This window comes from Chrysochloris asiatica, unplaced genomic scaffold, assembly GCF_000296735.1.
Source record: "Chrysochloris asiatica unplaced genomic scaffold, ChrAsi1.0 scaffold00010, whole genome shotgun sequence".
NCBI lineage: Eukaryota > Metazoa > Chordata > Mammalia > Afrosoricida > Chrysochloridae > Chrysochloris > Chrysochloris asiatica.
In genome coordinates, this window is record NW_006408528.1 from 22,085,056 (window position 1) to 22,104,946 (window position 19,891).

The 19,891-nt window shown below is 37.8% G+C and overlaps 1 protein-coding gene across 1 annotated transcript in view; it reads left to right on the top strand.

Moving 5' to 3' along the window:
* Window positions 1-15,451, top strand: part of KIAA1324L (KIAA1324-like ortholog) — a 215,538-nt gene extending 200,087 nt beyond the window's left edge. The window contains exons 20-22 of the mRNA XM_006834333.1: window positions 3,287-3,465; window positions 5,131-5,296; window positions 14,962-15,451. Coding sequence (XP_006834396.1) covers window positions 3,287-3,465; window positions 5,131-5,296; window positions 14,962-15,021 — 405 coding nt within the window. The 3' untranslated portion in view covers window positions 15,022-15,451. The remainder of the gene's footprint in view (window positions 1-3,286; window positions 3,466-5,130; window positions 5,297-14,961) is intronic.
* The last annotated feature ends 4,440 nt before the right edge of the window (window positions 15,452-19,891 follow it).

Consider the following 19,891-nt stretch of genomic DNA (forward strand, 5'->3'; position numbering starts at 1 on the left):
TATATGATTTGTGCATTGAAACATGATTTTTCCTCTTATTGTTCCAAAGTTAGAAAAAAAAGTAGTTAAGCAGGCCCATGTTTTACACCCAGAAGTCAATTTTGAAAATATTTGCTAAACGAGATTGAGTTCTAAGTAGAAACATGTGAAAATCATCCCTGAGTTAATACACTTTGCTTAGTTTGAGGTGGGCTTTTAAAAGTTCATGGGAAAATTTCATTGTCTTTTAATTCTATTTTTCCACAAACATTTTAAATCTTCTTTGTATATTCTGTGCAGCTACAAGCAAACTTGGATATGATCAGTCCCAGTCTCTAAATAAAATATTTCAATAAGTGATCTTAACATAATACAAATAATACATTTCACAGTGTTTTCCATTATGTCCAGAAATAAGGGTGGATTCCTCTGATATCAAATCTTTATCATATTAAAAAAAGAGATTACATAATATTGCTGAATATCTTTTCTATTTGTAATAGTTCCACTACATTTCAGTTCTATTTTCTGCTCCATTATTTACAGTTTTTCATTTTACATTGACTACAGTGTACTTTCACAATTCTTTGAGTTTATCTAGTCCAGTTGTATATGAAGTTAGATTTACGCAACAAAATAAATTCTCCACATATAGCCTGTGTGAGCCACAGAGCTGCACAACTTGTGATAAAAGTGCTCTTATCAAATTGGATCTGAAAAATCTATACCAGGCTCTAAGTGTGTATTAAGCTTTATTTATAAGTGCCATACAGTAGCAGAGATTTGAAGAGATACTGAGTTATCACTAAGAGGAATGCTTTATAATTTATCCTCAAATGTATTTCACCCTGTTCACAAATCTTCTCTACATGCTGGAGAATGTTTTTTAACTATAGTTTCAGCCATTTTCTTGTTTACCAGTGGTATATAACTGGGTGAAGTCAAGATGCTTTCTAAATAATCATTATAGAATGACTCAAGAAATTTTGCCAATAGCGTTTTTCTTTGACAGTATTTGAGGAACTGGTTGACAAGCTAAACATTCTGGGTTTACACTATTTTTTAAGTTTTAAGATTCATTCATATGAGTGTCATCAGACGTTGTTGTTATAAAGTGCTTTTGTTGTTAAGTGCCATTGAATCGATTCCGACCCATAGAGACCCTGTATAGGGTTCCCAAGGAGCAGCTGGTGAGCTTGAACCACCGACCTTGCAGTTCAAACAGCTTTGCAGTCTGATGCATTAGTCCACAGTACCACACCAGTACTCCAAAGTGTTGTTGAGTCGGATCTAATTCATAGTGAACCTGCATAGGGTTTTCAAGGAGCAGCTGGTACAGTCCAGTGCTTATCCTACAGTTTCACACCAGAACTCCTCATTGGACTTTCCAGCCTATCATTAAGTGTTTCCCCTTTGATAAAACCATATACACTCCTGCACAGTCTTCCCCCCCACCAACCCCCCTTGTTAGGATGCTTTTCAAGTGAAGTCAGTATTTATTGACTACAGTGAATTTTTTTTTCCCTATTGTCATGATACTTATGGATGTAGTAGTTGAACTTCAAAATGCTTATGCATTTATTTCCTCATTTTTTATTTATGAAAGTAATGCATTTCATTTTAAAAGCAATTTATTTGTATTAACTTTCATGGAAATGTTATAATTGGCATATATTAAAACAAAACAAAATCTAATCACTATGTTCATTTCTAAAAACATGCTGAAAGGTCTTATCCAAAACTTGGACCAAACTTTTGGTCAAAGTAAGATTCTCCTGTACAATGTTTCATGACTAATTGCAAATTATCGTTGTTGTTATTTAATGCCTTTGAGCTGGTTTTGACTCATAGTGACTCTGTATAGGGTTTCCGAGGCTTTTAAATCTTTGCAGAAGCAGAAAGCCTCATCTTTCTCCCCTGGAGTGATTGGCGGTCTTGAACCTTGGACCTTGTGGTTTGCAGTCCAGTGTTTACTATATGGAGTTACTGGGCTCCCCAATTGAAATTTATATTAACACAAAATTAAATGATAAAGTGTTCAATTTCTGATATGGTATAGGCCAAAGTTATGACGATACACCAGAAAATTAGATGAGATGCAGTGAGGTAGAGACTTAATGCCCTCTTTCTAAGAGTCAATAGGTAGAATCATCATGCAAATGGCTACTGGCTGCTCTACATGTTGAAATACATAAGAACTATGCATTGCATTCTGATTTGTCTTGTTATATCTTTTTTTTTTTCCAATTGCTGCTTGAAACTTAGTATGTTGCAAATTGCAACTTGCAGTCTGAATAAAACATTACAGTAAAGAAGTAGTCATCTACTGTAAGATTAGCACTGGACTGCTAACCACAAGGTCAGCTGTTCAAATCCACTGACAGCTCCTTGAAAACCCTATACAGGATTACTATTTATTCTGAGACAGAATTGACTTGACAACACTTAACAACAGCAACAACTTTGGGAGGATAAGAATACTTGGTGTGGATAGTGATGACCCACAATAATAGCTTTCATATTTTAGCATGGGAGACAGGTGCAGTCTGGCTACCTACCTCCACATCACCCCTGCTAAGCATACTAGACATGGTGCTCATGTTGTTGTTAAGTGTCACCGTGCCTGTTCTGACCCATAGCGATCCTGTATAGGGTTTCTGAGGAGCAGCTGGTAAGTTTGAACCACTGACCTTGTGGTTCAAACTGACTTTGCAGTCCAGTGCATTAACCCACAGCGCCAAACCACGACTCCATGTTACTCAAACGTGCCCAGAATGCAGGGTTTGCTCCTTTACTTAGGGGGAGCATGAAGGAAAAAAATGAATCTTCATGATAGTCAGGTGACACCCTTGTCACTAACAATATTAACCAACCTATTAAAAAAACCTATGGTTTTGAATGAAGCATAACTTGATTAATATTGTTGGTTAAAATTCTGGTTTTGAATGACATCAAAGATAATCTTGAATTTGAGGAATATAGTCCAAAATATGTGCTTAAATGAAGGCATTTTTATTTAACTGCCTCAGAATGTAGTGAGTCTTCTGATCAACAACCCACTTCGATTTGGCTGTGCTACATTATAATCTATTACTTTCTATTCAAGCTCTTCTCGATCTCTTTATTCCCTCCCTGGAGCTTCTATAGTTGAATGGTGAACTTCCTGAAATAAACTTCTATGCCTACCATGAGTAAAGGATTGGCAAAACTCTTCCTCTTTCTAGTTGAGAAATTCACCTTGTAACACATTTTACTCTCACAATGAATGTCATTAATCATGCTATTTGTGTGTGCATTTTTTTTAAAGGAAATTTTATATGTATGGAATGAACCTAAATGGTGCATTAAAGGAATTTCTTTGCCTGAGAAAAAGTTGTCAACCTGTGAAACAGTTGACTTTTGGCTAAAAGTGGGAGCAGGTGTGGGAGCTTTTACAGCTGTTTTGCTGGTGGCCCTAACTTGCTATTTCTGGAAAAAGAATCAAAAGTAAGTAACTTCATTGAAATAACTATATTGTAATAGAACTGGAGGCTCTGTTTTGTTGTGAGCATTTTAGATTGAATCATTTCATTCAAAAGCTTTTCTCAGAGACATAAGACATCTTTCCTAGTAAAAGAACTAGAGAAAAGGCTTTTAAGAAAGCAAGCAAAAGGATTTTTATCTTATTAGAGATATCTTAGAATATCAAAGATCATTGAAGTCAACCCATCTATTATGCAAACTAAGAAAACTATGGCCCCTGGGTACTCAGGTAACACAGCTGAGAGGGAAAGGCAGATTTTCTTCCTGTGTCTGTTGCTCTTTTTATGACATCAGTAAGTCTTCTTGACCCACCTTTTTCTTTTCAATTTCTTGTGGGTATATAGTTACAAAGAAACAGGCTTAAGTATTTAGACAAATGTCACATTTATTTACCCAGGACTTAAAAAATTTAGAGTTCAATATTGAGTTTAATCTCTGAATGAATATTGACTCATTACATTATTTGAATCTTTTAAAATAATTTACATGTCAATGGGGTTGTGAAAGTTCAATATTGTAATATCTAGAGACAATAATATTTTGGATGCTAAGAGTTAATCAATCAGTGATTTGTAAAGATACTAAAGACCAAGTCATGTTTGGTATTCTCAGATTTTTTAAGTAAACTTTGAACCACCTTATACTAAATTGGTATCCAAATACCCATAAATTAAGAAAATATCTTTAGACCCCAAAGTTTCTCTTTGTTTCCATAATTTCTTCTTAATCGGACAATTCAATCAATATAAAACAATGGTAGAGTTCATTGCTTTGTACCGCCTCTCTGAAAATCTAGAAATGATGGAGAAATGAGTGAACTCATAGCTCTGACTAGAGGTAAGGGGCAGTTGTTGGTGGGGCAATGATATGTAATTCAATTGCATATACAAATACAATTCAGTGAGTTGAAGTATGGCCACTGTCCTGGATTTAGTTGTGTCCTCTGAAAATATGTGTCAACTTACTTGGGCCATGAATTATATAATAATGTACCATGTCAGTTATATAATGACCTCACATGATGTGATAACAAGTGTAAAAGGATTAAGGGTGGGACACAGTAACCTTCGCTATGAGTTGGAATCGACTCCACGGCATATAACTACAACAACAACAACAGCAACCTTAATCCTATCATAGTCCTGATTGCTGTAAGGAGTTTCCCTGGGGTGCGGCCCACAGCACTTTTTATCTTACAAGAGATAAATGGGGACAGAAATGAACTCAGAGAAAGGGTCCTACAGTTAGTTGATGAGAAATAACTCAGAATGAAGTGCATCCTTTGGACCCAGGGTCCAAGGTCCCTGTGTTGAGAAACTCTTAGACCTAGGAGAAGATTGAAGACAGGGACCTTCCCAAGAGCTGGCAGGGAGAGAAAGCCTGTTGTTAGAGCTGAATTCAAACGTCTAGCCCTTTACATTGTGAATGAATAAATTCCTGTTCGTCAAAACCTTCCACTTGTGGTATTTCTGTTATAGTTGTTGTTGTTAAGGGCCGTCTAAGGCAACCACCAAAAATAAGCATTAATTTATAGTAAACCAAACTGCTAATTATTTATTTGCTTATTTATCCACTCATTTATTTGTTTATATTATTCATATATTTATCTTTCTTTTAATCACTCCTTAGACTGGAGTACAAATACTCCAAATTAGTAATGACGACTAACTCAAAAGAATGTGAGCTCCCAGCTGCAGACAGCTGTGCTATCATGGAAGGAGAAGATAATGAAGAAGAAGTTGTGTATTCTAATAAAAAGTCCCTACTGGGAAAACTCAAATCCTTGGCAACAAAGGTGAGAATAGAGTTTTTAACTGCTATTACTGTATATTATTGCTATGTAAGTCAGGGAGCCGTATTAGCAGGTTCTTTGATTTGCTCTGGTAGCGTAGTGGTTACGAATTGGGCTGCGAACCTTAAGGTCAGCGGTTTGAAACTACCAGCCGCTCCGTGGGAGAAAGATGAGGTTTTCTACTCCCGTAAAGATTTACACCCTCGGAAACCCTGTACATGGTCGCTATGGGTCGGAACCGACTTGATGGCACTTAACAACAACAACAACAACAACAACAAATATTTCAGTAGATATTTACCCAACAGAAATATTCTTAGAAGTACATAGTGGTGTATATATTTGTGGTGATATTTGTGGGAAATAAACAAGGGTGCCTTTCATTTGCCAGTCTGTAGTTTTCCAAGTAGTAGACAAAGCAACAAGGCCATTGGCAATAGCTTAGTCGGTGAAAATATAAGGTTCATTAAGGAAAGTACTGACCAGGTCTATGAGAATGGCTTTGAGTTCTGTTGACTGAGCTAAGTGATTTCATCCATTTTCAGTTATTTATACTTTTGCTGTAAATGAACAGCTACAGCAGCTCAGTGAACGCCATTGGGTTTCCGTCTAGCTGAACCGTTATTGAACAAGGCCCGGACATTTAGGGGAACCTTGATGAATCAGGAACCCTATTTGACCAGTGACTTTCTTTTAAGTGTGGAGTAGGAGATAAAGTTTATCCCAAAGGTATAAAACCAAATTCATTGTCATTGAGTTTATTTCAACTAATAGCATCCCTAAAGGACAGAATAGAACTGCCCATAGGGTTTTTAAGGGTGTAAAGCTGACGGGCCACACCTTTCTCCTGCAGAGCATTTGATGGGTTCAGACCATTGACCTTTTCATTAGCTGAGCAGTTTGATCATTGCACCTCCAGGGCTTCTCCCAAAAGGGTAAAATGCCACTTTTTTATGAGAGGCCACGATGCTGCTGGGAGAAGGCTAGCTGCATCCTTGTATCTACCATTTTAATTGACTAGTGGGTTTTTGGACCCTTCCCACCTTGTTGGCTAATCATAAATGGGACTATCACAAGGTCTGCTAGGGAAAGGCTTTCAGTTGACATGAACCCAGTAATGAACTAATAACCTCTTTTCAAAAGGAGTGTACCTGGTAGCCATATCAGAGTTGATCAATCCAAAATGCCAGAATGTGTCCTGTGATAGAGTATCTAATTGGTAAAATTATCAATCATAAAGATCTGTTACCATAGAGCCTACTAGAGGCTGATCTCCTGATAGGTGAGGAACTCCTCTTGCCTAGAGAAGAATGAACAATATCCAGTGCACCATTCAGGCAGCTGTCTTGAAATCTACATTCCTATACTTAGCCTAAACCCCAATTCGTCTTCATTACCAGAAGTAAAGTGTAGGCTACATAGGAGCTCTGGTAGCATAGTGGTTATGAGTTGGGCTGCTAACCTCCAGGTCAGCAGTTCAAAACTACCCACTGTTCCATGGGAGAAAGATGAGGCTTTCTGCTCCCATATTTACAGCCTTGGAAACCCTGTACCAGAGTTTCTATGAGTTGGAACATTTGGTAAAAATTTTATTGAAATGCAATTCATATACCTTATAGTTCACATATTTAAAATACAGTTGTTAAGTGCAATAGAGTTGTTAAGTGCCATCGATTTGGTTCTGACCCATAGCGACCCTGGTTCTGAGGAGCAGCTGGTGAAGCTTGAACCACCGGCTTTGCAGCTCAAACTGACTTTGCAGCCCAGTGCATTAGTCTCTACTTATCTGTGACTTCGCTTTCTGCCATTTAGTTACTTGTGGCCAACTGGAGCCCAAAAGTATTTAAATTGCATTCTGAGTATTATGATGAAATTTTGTGCTGTCCATCTCTGTCCTGGAGCTGTTGCCTTCCTCCTTGTGAAATGGACTTGTAAGTAGACATCATCTCTAACTTCTCAAATGAGAAAGAGGAGAGTCAGCCCATGCTTCCTCTCTCCAACCTGCTGTACCAGTTTGGACACAAGTTGTCCCTCTCACATCACTCTCTGCTCAGTTGGGTTTGGTCATCTATTGTAGTGACCACACAGAACACACAGACCAAATTCATATTGTGAGGTTTCTTAAGGAAGCTAAAAGATTACAGTTCAGGATCAGACGTGCTCAGGTATGAGCCTGATCTCAGCTGTGCCTACAGGCAGACCTCTTTCTGATCCTTGACCTCTTGACCTGTCCTCTGTTCTGAATGGCTAACGTTACAAAACTCTTTTAGGACTTCTGATAAGTTTCCAAAAAGCATGTTGTTGTTGTTGAGTGCCACTGAGTTGGTTCCGACCCATAGTGACTCTATATAGGGTTTCCAAGGAGCGACAGGTGAGCTTGAACTGCTGACCTTGCAGTTCAAATGGCTTTGCATAAGTGGTGGCTATTTTTTGCTTGAATGACCATACAGTTTGGTTAGCATGCTGCTTGTTGTTAAGTGCCATAGAGTCGATTCTGACCCATAGCGAACATGTATAGGGCTTCCAAGGAGTGACTGGTGAGCTTGAACCATTTACCTTGTGGTTCAAACCAACGTTGTAGTCCAGCGCAGTAACCCACAGCACCACACATTTACCATCAATTCCTCTGGATTTCTTCCATATCTGACTAATCAGTATATGAGGCCCTCTTCCTTTCTCTCCTAGAAAACCATGTCTCTGTCAATTTCCCATCTTTATCATCACAACAGTAAAAACTTAGAAGACTGTAATATTTTACTCTATTTACTAGGTGACTAGTTAGCCTGGCAGTTTCATGGATATGTTTGAAAACACGATACTCCTAGGTCAGAGATAAAACGCAATTTAGTACTTACAGAAATAGTAGTAGCCAAAATATTAGCATTTTCTTTTATTCTTCAAACCTTCTTTTCCACAGGACTACTAAGCAAAGGAGGATCAGGTGACACCTGGACACACAGTGGTTTCCTTTATAGGATACAAACCTTAGCTTGGGGAACCTGAATCTTTAATACTAGGTAATGAGCATGACGAACATTTACTCCAGAGAGACACTATCTTCATCTTCACAACTCCTTTATGTAAATGTAGTTGAGAAGATTATCTACAAAAAAGGGCCATCAGTGATTTTATTACAAGACATCCATTGGGACTTATCTCCCAAGACTCTTGTCTTGAGTCCATGAATCTCCATTTCAAAGGGCCTTGCTGCAGTAGTGAGGGAAGTGCTTAGACAGTAGGAAAGATTTTTAAGAAAAAGTGACTGCTTGTAAGGTCAAATTTTTGCATAGAGTGAAATGTACAAATCACAAGTATACCATTTAAGGGCTTTTGTGACATATATACACTTGTGTGTACAATCACTTCCTATCCTCTGAAGATAACTACTGCAGGGTTTTTTAAAACCATAGATTAGTTTTACCTGTTAGAATTCCAAATAATTATAATCATATAGAATGTAATATTTGGGGAGTGTGGTGGCTCCATATGATAAGCACTGGATTGCGAACCATGAAGTTCACAGTTTGAGCCCACCAGCCACTCTGTGGGAGAAAGATGAGTCTTTCTGCGCCCATGAAGATTTAAATCCTCACAGTCAGAACCCATGGAAGGCACTTAACAATAACAATGTAATATTTTATTTAAGGCTTTCTTTCACTCACGTCTACCTTGTTGTGTTAATATTAGTAGATTCCTTTTTGTTACTGAGTATTATTCTATTGTATGTTGTTGTTGTTAAGCACCATGGAGTCTGTTCCGACCTATAGCAACATGTATAGGGTTTCTGAGGAGCAGCTAACAGGTTTGAACTACCGTTCTTGTGGTTCACAGTCCAGTGCTGATCCTACAGCACCACCAGGAGTCCATTCTATTGTTTAGCCATTGTTTTGCTGATGGGTATCTGCTGTTTCCAGTGTTTGTCCATATTATTACGTGGTTTCTTGGAACAAAAGCTGTTTTTAAATTTGTTAGCTATTGTGCCACGCTTGTTGTTGTTAGGTGCCACCGAGTCGGTACCAACTCATAGCGACCCTATGCACAACAGAACGAAACACTGCCCGATCCTGGGCCAACCTCACTATTGTTGCCACACTTGAGCCTATTGATGCTGCCACTTTACCAATCCATCTCGCTGGGGGTCTTCCTCTTCTTCTCTTACTCTCCACCTTACCAAACATGATATCATTCTCCAGCAACTGGTCCCTCTTGACAATATGTTTGAAGTACGAGAGACGAAGTTTTGCCTACAAAGAGCATTCTGGCTGAACTTCTTCCAACACAGATCTGTTTGTTCCTTTGGCAGCCCATGGCACTTTCAATATTCTTCTCCAACACCATAACTCAAAAGCATCAATTCTTCTACGATCTTCCTTATTCACTGTCAGCTTTCACATGCATATGAGGTTATTGAAAATACCATGGCTTGGGTCAGGCACACCTTAGTCCTCAAGCTGACATCTTTGCTCTTCAACACTTTACAAAGGTCTTGTGCAGCAGATTTGCCTAATGCAATTCATTGTTTGATTTCCTGACTGCTGCTTCCATGAGTGTTGATGGTTGATTCAAGAAGAATGAAGTCCTTGACAACTTCAATCTTTTGTCCATTGATAATAATGTTGTTTATTGGTCCCGTGGTGAGGATTTTTGTTTTCTTTACATTGAGATGCAATCCATACTGAAGGCTGAGCTCTTTTATCTCCATCAGTAAATATTTTAAGTCCTCTTCACTTTCAGCAAGCAAGGATTTTGCCATGCAGTTTGCTTTATTTTATATATTATAATCTATGCTCTAGAATCCTGGTGTGGTGCTATAGGATAAGCACTGGACTGGCAAATGTGAAGTTGGTGTTTCAAACCTACCTACCAGTTGCTCCTCAGAAACCCTATACAGGGTCACTATTAGTTGAAACCAACTTGAGGACACTGAAGAATAGCAACAACATGTTCTAAAAGTCAGACATTATTAAGTTGTATTTCACTAGCACTGCACTAGGTCGTGGGTCTTTTTTTACTTTTTAAATATCTAATACAGTATTTATTTTTATATTCATGGTTTTTAGTTTTGATATAACATTAAAGGAAGAATTTCCAGATGAATACCAATCCACATGTTGAATAGCTAACATGAATAGGAAAGGAAACATAGGTCCAACATAAAATAGTAAGACACAGAAAAGTCTCATCCATTCATTTAGGCAAACAGTCATCCATCATTTAATTATTGAGACACCGCTGTGTACATGAGATACAAAGATGAGTAAGGACTTGGTAAAACCCTCTCACCCCCAAATATATGCCTTCTGGTTAGCAGTACAGTGCTTATCCTACAGCGCCACACCAGTACTCCCATTCACTCTGTTGTTAAGTGCTGTCGAGTCAGTTCCAACTCACAGAGACCTTGAAAAGTGGATGATGGGCTTGAACCACCAACCTTGGGGTTAGCAGTCCAATGCTTATCCTACAGTGCCACGCAACTTTTAAGCAATATGCAAATAAAAATTAAACCAAAATAAAGATCAACCAATCAAATGCAAAGCTAAAACAAATATGCCTAACAATAATCATAAAATGCAGTTCAAGATGAAACATAATTGACTTACATTATGTCCTACTTTGGACACTCATGTGCTACTTGGTAGATCAGTAACTCTACATATCACTGTGACAGATTTGATTGCATTGTATTGGTGTAATTTCTAGTCTCACATTATCTGACTTTCTTTGTAAAGTATGCATTTGCAACAACTGTGCCAGGGATTACTTTAGATACAAAGGTGAGTAAGGACTCGGTTAATTCCTCCCACCCCCAAACACATAGGATAAGCACTGGCTTGCTAACTGAAAGGTTGGTGGTTCAGACCCACCAGTCACCTCCCAGAAATCCCACAAAGTGTCTTCATGAATCGGAACTGTCTTGAGGGCACCAATAACAACAACAACATATAAACGATTGCAAAGATGTATGTATAAATACATGTATGCATGTATGTGGTTTTACTCTTTCTTGGTTGCCACATAACTTTCTAATAAAATAATGTTCCACAGTTTATTCAAATGGGAAAAATCCATAAAGAATGATAAATTAGAACTGCCTTGATTTGGATTGGAACATATGGTTTAATATGATGGATTCTGGGTTATCTTTTTTAATGTCGAATATGTCATTTATTGGTTATATAGTTTGCAAAGGGTCATAGGTCTTTATATGTTTTTTGTTTTATTGAGTCTGGGATAAGAAATTTGTTTCTTTTATATTTTCAGTTTCCTTCATTTGTTCATTCCAGTCATTTATGAGGTACTTTGTGTTAGCCACTCTGCAGGTTCTAAGGATCTGTCAAATAGAACACAAACCTTTATCTCAAGGAATATCTAGTTTGTTGTACAAATCTATCAATCTCTTTCTCTCTTACACACACACACACACACACACACACACACACACAGACACTAAAACAATGAGTAGGGCTTTTTAGAACAAAGAGGAGAAGGGAGCATAGCCACAAGCTAAGCAGAAACTTCTGGGATAAGTTGACTTTTGAGTAGATTCTTGAATTTAGAGCTGGAAGGGATAATCTTGTGTGGCTTCCCTATTTAATACACCAGTCAGCGAAACCTAGAGAGGTTAGCTTACTTGTCCATGGAGTGTTAGCTAGCAACTGGAAGTCACATCTTTGAGTTACAATCCAGTTTTTCCTTTTACAATGCTGTGTTTTAATACACTTTTATAATCATTGATTGAAAACCTACCATTAAGCTGGCCCTGGGTCATGTTTTGTTGTTGTTGTTAGGTGCCATTGAGTTTGCACTGACTCATAACGACCCTATACACAGCAGAATGAAACATTGCCCTATCCAGGGCCAACCTCACTACTGTTGCCACGCTTGAGTCCATCGATGCCGCCACATGGCCAATCCATCTCATTGGGGGTCTTCCTCTTTTTCTCTGACCTTCCACCTTACCAAACATGATATCCTTCTCCAGCCACTGGTCCCTGCTGACAATATGTCTGAAGTATGAGAGATGAAGTTTGGCCATTTTGGCCTCCAAGGAGCACTCTGGCTGCACTTCTTCCAAAACGGATCTTTTGGTTCTTTTGGCAGCCCATGGCACTTTCAATATTCTCCTCCAGCACCATAACTCAAAAGCATCAATTCTTCTATGGTCTTCCGTATTCACGGTTCAGCTTTTGCATGCATATGAGGTTATTGAAAATACCATGGCTTGGGTCAGGCACACCTTAGTTCTCAAGCTGACATGTTTGCTCTTTAACACTTTAAAAAGGTCTTATGCAGCAGATTTGCCTAATGCAATACATCGTTTGATTTCATGACTGCTGCTTGTCTTCTTCTTGTTGTTGTTATGTGCCATGGAGTTGGTTCCGACTCATAGCGACCCTGTACAGGGTTTCTGAAGCTGTAAATCTTTACGGGAGCAGAAAGCCTCATCTTTCTCCCACAGAACAGCTGGTAGTTTTGAACTGCTGACCGTGAGGTTTGCAGTCCTATTTGTAACCACTAAGCTACCAGAGCTCCTTGCTGCTTGTCTTAGGAATGTAAAAAGGAAGAATGGAGATAGTTTTTGCCATCAGGAAGCCCCCAGTCAGTTTACTGTACATATAGATGGAGTCCTGGTATGGCACTGTGGGTTAATGCGCCAGATTGCAAAGCTGTTTAAGCTACAAGATCTGCGGTTCAAGCTCACCATCTGTTCCTTGGAAACCCTATACAGGGTTGCTATGGGTCAGAATCAACTTGATGGCACTTCACAACAATAACAACATAGATGACCTACCATATCAGTGACAGGAGCAAAATCTACTGTTAGCACTGGACATGGTGACTTAAGTCCTGTGAACCAAAAATGATTTTGTAAAGACCTTTCAATGTTTCACTTTGAATATTAACTTGAGCATAATCAACATAATTTCCTTCCAGAAAATTTGAATCTAATATTCTTGAAGGAAAGGTGACAATAAACCTCATATTCCTGTTTTGTTTGATGTCTAGTAACCTAAAGTATTTTCCTGTCACACAGTGGGATCACTTTGAGAGCAGACATTTTGTTGTACTCCTTTTTGTATCTCTAAAGTCTAGTCCCAAGCAGCTCTGGTAGCATAGTGGTTACAAATTGGGCTGTGAACTGCAAGGTTAGCAGTTCGAAACTACCAGCTGTTCCATGGAGAAAAGATGAGGCTTCTTGCTTCCATAAAGATATACAGCCTCAGAAACCCTGTACAGGGTCGGTATGAGTCCGAACTGACTCTATGGCACATAACAACAACAACAAAATCTAGCCCCATTCCTGGAACACTGTGGGTACTAAATAAGCAATTGAATTATGATTGGTTATACCCAAATCATTGTTATGACAGATCAACATGAGACTTAAAAATTTTTAGTTACTCTAACAAAATGTTGAGGGAAAGCCTACCTCTTTTTTTTTTTTTTCCTTAAAGCTTTTATTGTGAATTGAGTGATATTTTACGTGAGAGATCATTGGTTTTGTGCTCATCCTATTGTATTCCTTTTTATTGCAATGATTATATTCCTTTCCATGCATCATCATTCAACAGTATTTGGAAAGCTTACCTCTTATTTCTCTTTTTCATCTTTAAAAAGAATAGTTTATTTTAGTAGACTGTTTTGAATTATCATCTAAGAAATACCAGAAATAATATATTTGAGTTAAAATTTTAATTTATATCTAGGGTGGCTTGTCTAGTATCTTTAGTAGATATGCTATTATTTTGTGAGCCACCAAGTCAATTCTGATCATATCAACCTTGTAGGGCAGAGTAGAACTGATCCATAGAGTTTCCTGGGCTACGATCTTTATGACAGAGTCCTGGTGTGGTGTTGCAGGATAATGAATTGCACTGCAAAGTCGATTTGAACTGCAAGGTCAGTGGTTCAAACCCACCAGCTGCTCCTTGGAAACCCTGTTGCTTAGCAACAACAATCTTTATGACATTCATAAAGGAGCTCTGGTAGTGCTTGGCCTACTAGCTGAAAGGTAGGAGGGATCACGATGAGTTGGAATGGCCTCATTGCAATGGGCTTGGGTTTGGGATGTAATTTTTATAGAAGATGACTGCCATGTCTTTTTTCTGTGAAGCACTTGGTGGGTTCAAACCACAGAATTTTCAATTAGTAGCTGAGTGCTTGACTGTTACTCAACTAGGACTCCTTTAATAGACGTGTATAAAGAATCTTTTTCTAACATACATCTATGAACCTAAATGTTGTTATAGTACATTAATATTTTCCTTACTTGTCCTTTCCATTTTTGTATTATTAAGACTATGTTATCTTGATAATATTTCGTTTCTGTCAATTATTTTTTGTCTACCCTTAGCATAGCAAGTTACCTTTATAAGCACCCAGTTTAAGTGTTTCCTTAGTGGTTTATTCATAGGAAGCAAAGCTGCATCTTTTGATATATCTTGTAATCATGTATTTCTATTTTGGATTTGTCTCTCTTATCTCCTAGGCATCAAAAGAACCCTTCAAGGCAGGCACCCTGTTTTATACCTGCCACCCACTTTAAAATGTAAAATCCTAATTATAAGTGACAAGTACAGAGATTGAAATGATTTCCTTCTGGACACTTAAGATCCTAAAATCATATTGGAATTATAGTGAGTTGATTTTGTGTTTTTGCCCCATAGGAGAAAGAAGACCATTTTGAATCTGTTCAGCTGAAATCCTCAAGATCTCCAAATATATGATGAGACAGTTCTGTAGTCTTCAGACTAATGAACAAAGAAACCTGCTTTCTAGTTTTACAGGACCACATTTTAGAACCTGGCACCTGTCCTGGCACCTGTCACATTGGGGATCACCTTGAGGAGGACCAACCTGCTGAAAAGGGAAGGAGGTTGAAATGTCTGATTGCCTTATCACATGGTCAAGTACCTTGCCAGAAAAGGAAAGCAAGTGATTTGGGTCTCAACTGAAGATGAAGCTCAACTCAGGAAGAGATTTATCTGTACATAAACATAACTGAAAACCCAGTTTAAACCCACCAGTGCACTGCTGATGCATGCCGTATAATTAATGGATAACTTTTATTCTTTCTAATGCCTACGGAAAAAAAAGTGTGGTTTGGAGGGCACGTATGAGCATATGCATTGTGATCCCATTAAATTCTTTCCTCTGTTTATATCTTGGGAAAGATTTGGAAAAAAACCCAAAAAAATATGGTATACATTATTTTTCCCATTATTTATTTTCCTGACAGACCTTAAAGCATCTTTTGTATCAATAATGGTGATCAATGAATGACAATAAATTTTTCATTTTTCCATAGGGTATCTTCTCTTGATTTCAGAAATCTAAGTTACCAGTAATTTTTTTTAGGAAGAGTCACCGTGTGCCTGGGTTATCTAAATTTAAAATCTCCTTTGAAATATTAAGAAGAGCTTGACTGAAAGTGTTATAGAAATTAAAAATAAATAAATAAAAAGACAAGAACCTTCAAGTTTCCATTCATACAAATGACCTGGCACTATCATAGATGTCAAATGGTTTAAAACAGTTTATGTAGTGCTTTGGATATAAATGAAAATGAGTCAGATCGCTTGTTGGTTAAATCATTTGCATAAAAAGTGAGATGGCTTTATCTCTAGTACAGATAATTGTAAAAAATGTTTTGGGATAGTTCTTTGGTCTCCAGAAAATGGATGTGGGACATTTATCCCACTTCAAGCATCATTTTCAAAGATTATATAGTTATTTTTCTTGTACAAGACATTAAATATTATGATTTGTAGGAATTTTTGTTTGTTTTTGAAGCCAAGAAAGCAGGAATTCAATTTTGGAATATTTCATATAACTGTATTTATAATCAGAATGTGGTTGTACAATTAGCAGTTAATGAAATAAGTGTTGTTGTTCTTATTCAAAAATGATCCAAATAATTGTGGTAGTTCCTATGATGGAATTTTAGTATTGGCACAGTGTAGATATTTGTTGAAAGAAGTTTGAATGAAGTTGGTTCTGGCCAATTTTGTGTAAAAAGCAATTGTTTTAGAACTTGGAAAAAGGGGAGTTTCTTGGCCATTAATGAATACTACAGTGATTTGGTTTGTTTCCAAAACACAGTAATCTTTATAGATCTTAATCCAGATTTTCAGACGGACCAATGATTGGCTGAGAGAGGCAGGGTATTTGGGCAGGTTTGTTGGATATTTTGTCCCAAGAATTTCAATGAGGTATGCCTTGTAACTTGCAACTCACCCAGTGATGTCTTTATTTTTGTGGAAAATGGGCAAAAAATAAATAATTGCATTTATTTGGCTGGTATGTGAAACACTGGACCATTCTGTCATTGTTGAATGAACATTTATTTTGTGTACATCTCTACTGTGTATACACAACTATAGGTGAGGTTGCCATTATTTATTTTTTTTTTTGGTATTTACTTTCTTGAATTTTTTTATAAAGAAGAAATTATTTTGGCATTATTGATTTCTACCCTGGAATTCAGAGAAAAAGAGGAAGACCCCCAACAAGATGGGTTGGCCTAGTGGCAGCATTGATGGACTCAAGCGTGGCTACAGTAGTGAGGTTGGCCCAGGATCTGGCAGTATTTCGTTCTGCTGTGCATAAGTTGTTATGGGTCGGTACCGACTTGATGGCACCTAACAACAACAACAACCCTGGCATTGGAGTGCTGATGAGCCTTTCCCTGTTTGATAAAAATTTAAATAGAGGAAGGAAAATACATTTGAAATACACTCTTTCAGAGGTACCCTGGCAAAGCTGTACAAGACTGGACAGAGTCAGGAAGTCTCTACATTTCCACCTGTCACTTCCCTCTTCATTTTCAGCTGTGCTCAACACGTGTTCCAAGCCATAGAGATAATTGGGATGATCTCCCGAGTCACTTCTTTTTTCTGTCACTGGGCTAAAATCTCTGACATGTCAAATATGACTTAAATTTTAATGAATCTCTGAAAATAGAATTGATAGTGAGAAATTTTTTATTTTATTTCTAATTTTAGTTCTTAAATAGAATGTCAGCTCAGTACCATCTTTGGAAAGGAGCTGTATTTTTTTTTTCCGTTGCATCCTGGTGGTTTGTCGTTTTATTCCAAGTACTAAAGAAGTATGTGAAGAGAATATTCAGGCCAGTTCTGCCTATACAGTTCACGTTATTTTATGTAGGGTGTCAAACCAGATCATTCTGTTTCTATCCTCTAGTGAGAATTTGCATTTCCACCCAAGATACACTAAATTAGAATCTGCATTTTAACAATATCCCTAGGTGATTCTTGTAAGGAGCGCTGGTAGTGTAGTGGATTGTGAATTTCAATGCTAACTGAAAGGTCAGCAATTCAAATCTGTCAGCTGTTCCTTGGGAGAAAGAAGAGACTTTCTGCTTCAGTAAAGATTTAGAGCCTCAGAAACCCTATAGAGAGTTGTTATGAGTCAAAACCAACTTGGCACACACCCTACCATCATCAGGTGATTCTTATAAATCTCCAGGATCTTGTTAAAATATAGATTTTGATTTAGTATATCTGGGGTGGAAAGGCTAATTCTCAGTAGGGGTTGAACTGGAATGAATTGGTTCTTTATTTAAAGAATGTCAGTCCTTTGTAAAATGCAGTGGAATATTGAAAGGCATAAAGAAATTAATCATGTTTCCATAACTTAATTGACATTTTTGCTTTTTTCCTAAGGAAAAGTCTATTCTTGGTAGAAGAAAAGGCTATTTAAAATGTTTCTAATAGGCACAGTTTTGATGTCTTGAATACTACATTGGGTTGACTCTTGCCTGTAACATGTCTTTCAGTCTTTCAAGACATACTTAAATTTATTTTCCATTGAATGAGGATACGTTTTCTATGGATAAATAATGTCACGTCACAATGTTCAACAGTTTGATATGTGTTCAGTTGATTAAAAAGGCTGAATTTTATTGTTGATTTTCCTAATAGTAATCAAGTCCTTTGTAGGATTAAAATATTTCATAGAATTTTTAGGTAGACTTTTATCTTTATTTTCTTGCCAAGGAGAGAAGGTGGTTTAAATGGGTTATATGGAAGAATTGCTTGGGTCCAAGTATGTACTAACAGGGGTCTTCAAGTCTCCACGTGGTGAGTCATGATTGAATGTGCTTCCTTAAGACCTACCTGAGTATCTTTTAACTTCTATCAGTAGAACTAATTCATGTGGTTCATTGTCATTCCTAGTGGGAGGATAATGTGCAAATTATTTCTCTCTTCCTCATGAAAATCTTCTTTCTGGGAGTTGGGTTGAGCAGAGGACTCCATTGGCTATGTTGTCATGGTATTCTTCACATTTATCTTTTGACACTAAAGATGTGTAGGTTATTCTTCAGAGGACCTGAAATGCTGCCACATGTATTTTATAGTAACAATGAGCATAGTCTTAGATTTACAGACTCAAGTTCTAAATCAAGACTGTGCTAAAAAAAATTTCCCAAGGAAAGCAAATTTAAAAAACAAAACCAAAAACCCATCCGCTTACTCATTCCTTGGAAGCTAAAATGGAGCTTCCTTTCGTACTGACTGACGAGAGGTTATTCTCATGCTGGATTTTAGTTCTGTTAGTTAAACATTTCATATGAGTTCATGTTAGGATCATAAATGAAAGAAGTTCTCATAAAGCATTTAAGATGGGGAAGGGTAATTGAAAAGAAAATTAATTGATATTAATATAATTGTTATTAACTAATATCAGTGTTGCAGTCAGAGGGCAGCAAACTTTTTGGGTACTGGGTTGAATGGTAAATATTTTAGAGTTTTCAGGACATACGTCTCTGTTACAACTGCTCACATCTGCTATTTGTCAGCATGACAGCAGGCATGGCAATATGTAAATGAAGGGTTGTGGTTGTGTTTCAAGAAAACTTGATGGCCCTTAACACAACTATCTAATCTATCTGTCTAGGGAGCTCTGGTAGCCTACAGGTTACTTCATGGTCAGCAGTTCGAAACTACTAGTTGTTCTGGGGGAGAAAGATGAAGCTTTCTGCTCCTGTAAAGATTTACAGTGTCAGAAACCCTATGCAGGTTTGCTATGAGTCTGAACTGACTCCATGGTATACCACCACCAGCAACTATAGTATGGAGTGCTGGTATGACACTGTAGGATAGGCATTGGGCTGTTAACTACAAGGTTAGTAGTTCAAATCCACCAGTTGCTCCTTGGAAACCTTATACAGGGTCACTATGAGTCGGAACCAACTCAAAGGCACTTAACAACAATAGCTGTAGTATACATGCTAGGACATGGTGGTGGTGTGCCGTGGAGTTGATTCCAACTCATAGTGACCCTGAATAGGGTTTCCAAGGCTGTAAATCTTTACAGGAGTAGAAAGCCTTGTCTTTCTCCTGAGGAACGGCTGGTAATTTCAAACCTTGAAGTGAGCAGCCAGACTGATAACTACCACGCTACGAGGGCTCCTATGTTAGGACATTGTTGTTGTTAGGTGTCGTCAAGTCAGTACCGACTCATCGCAACCCTATGACACATGCACAACAGAACCAAACACTGCCCGGTCCTAGGCCAACCTCACAATTGTTAATGATGCTTGAGCCCATTGATGCTGCCACTTTGCCAATCCAT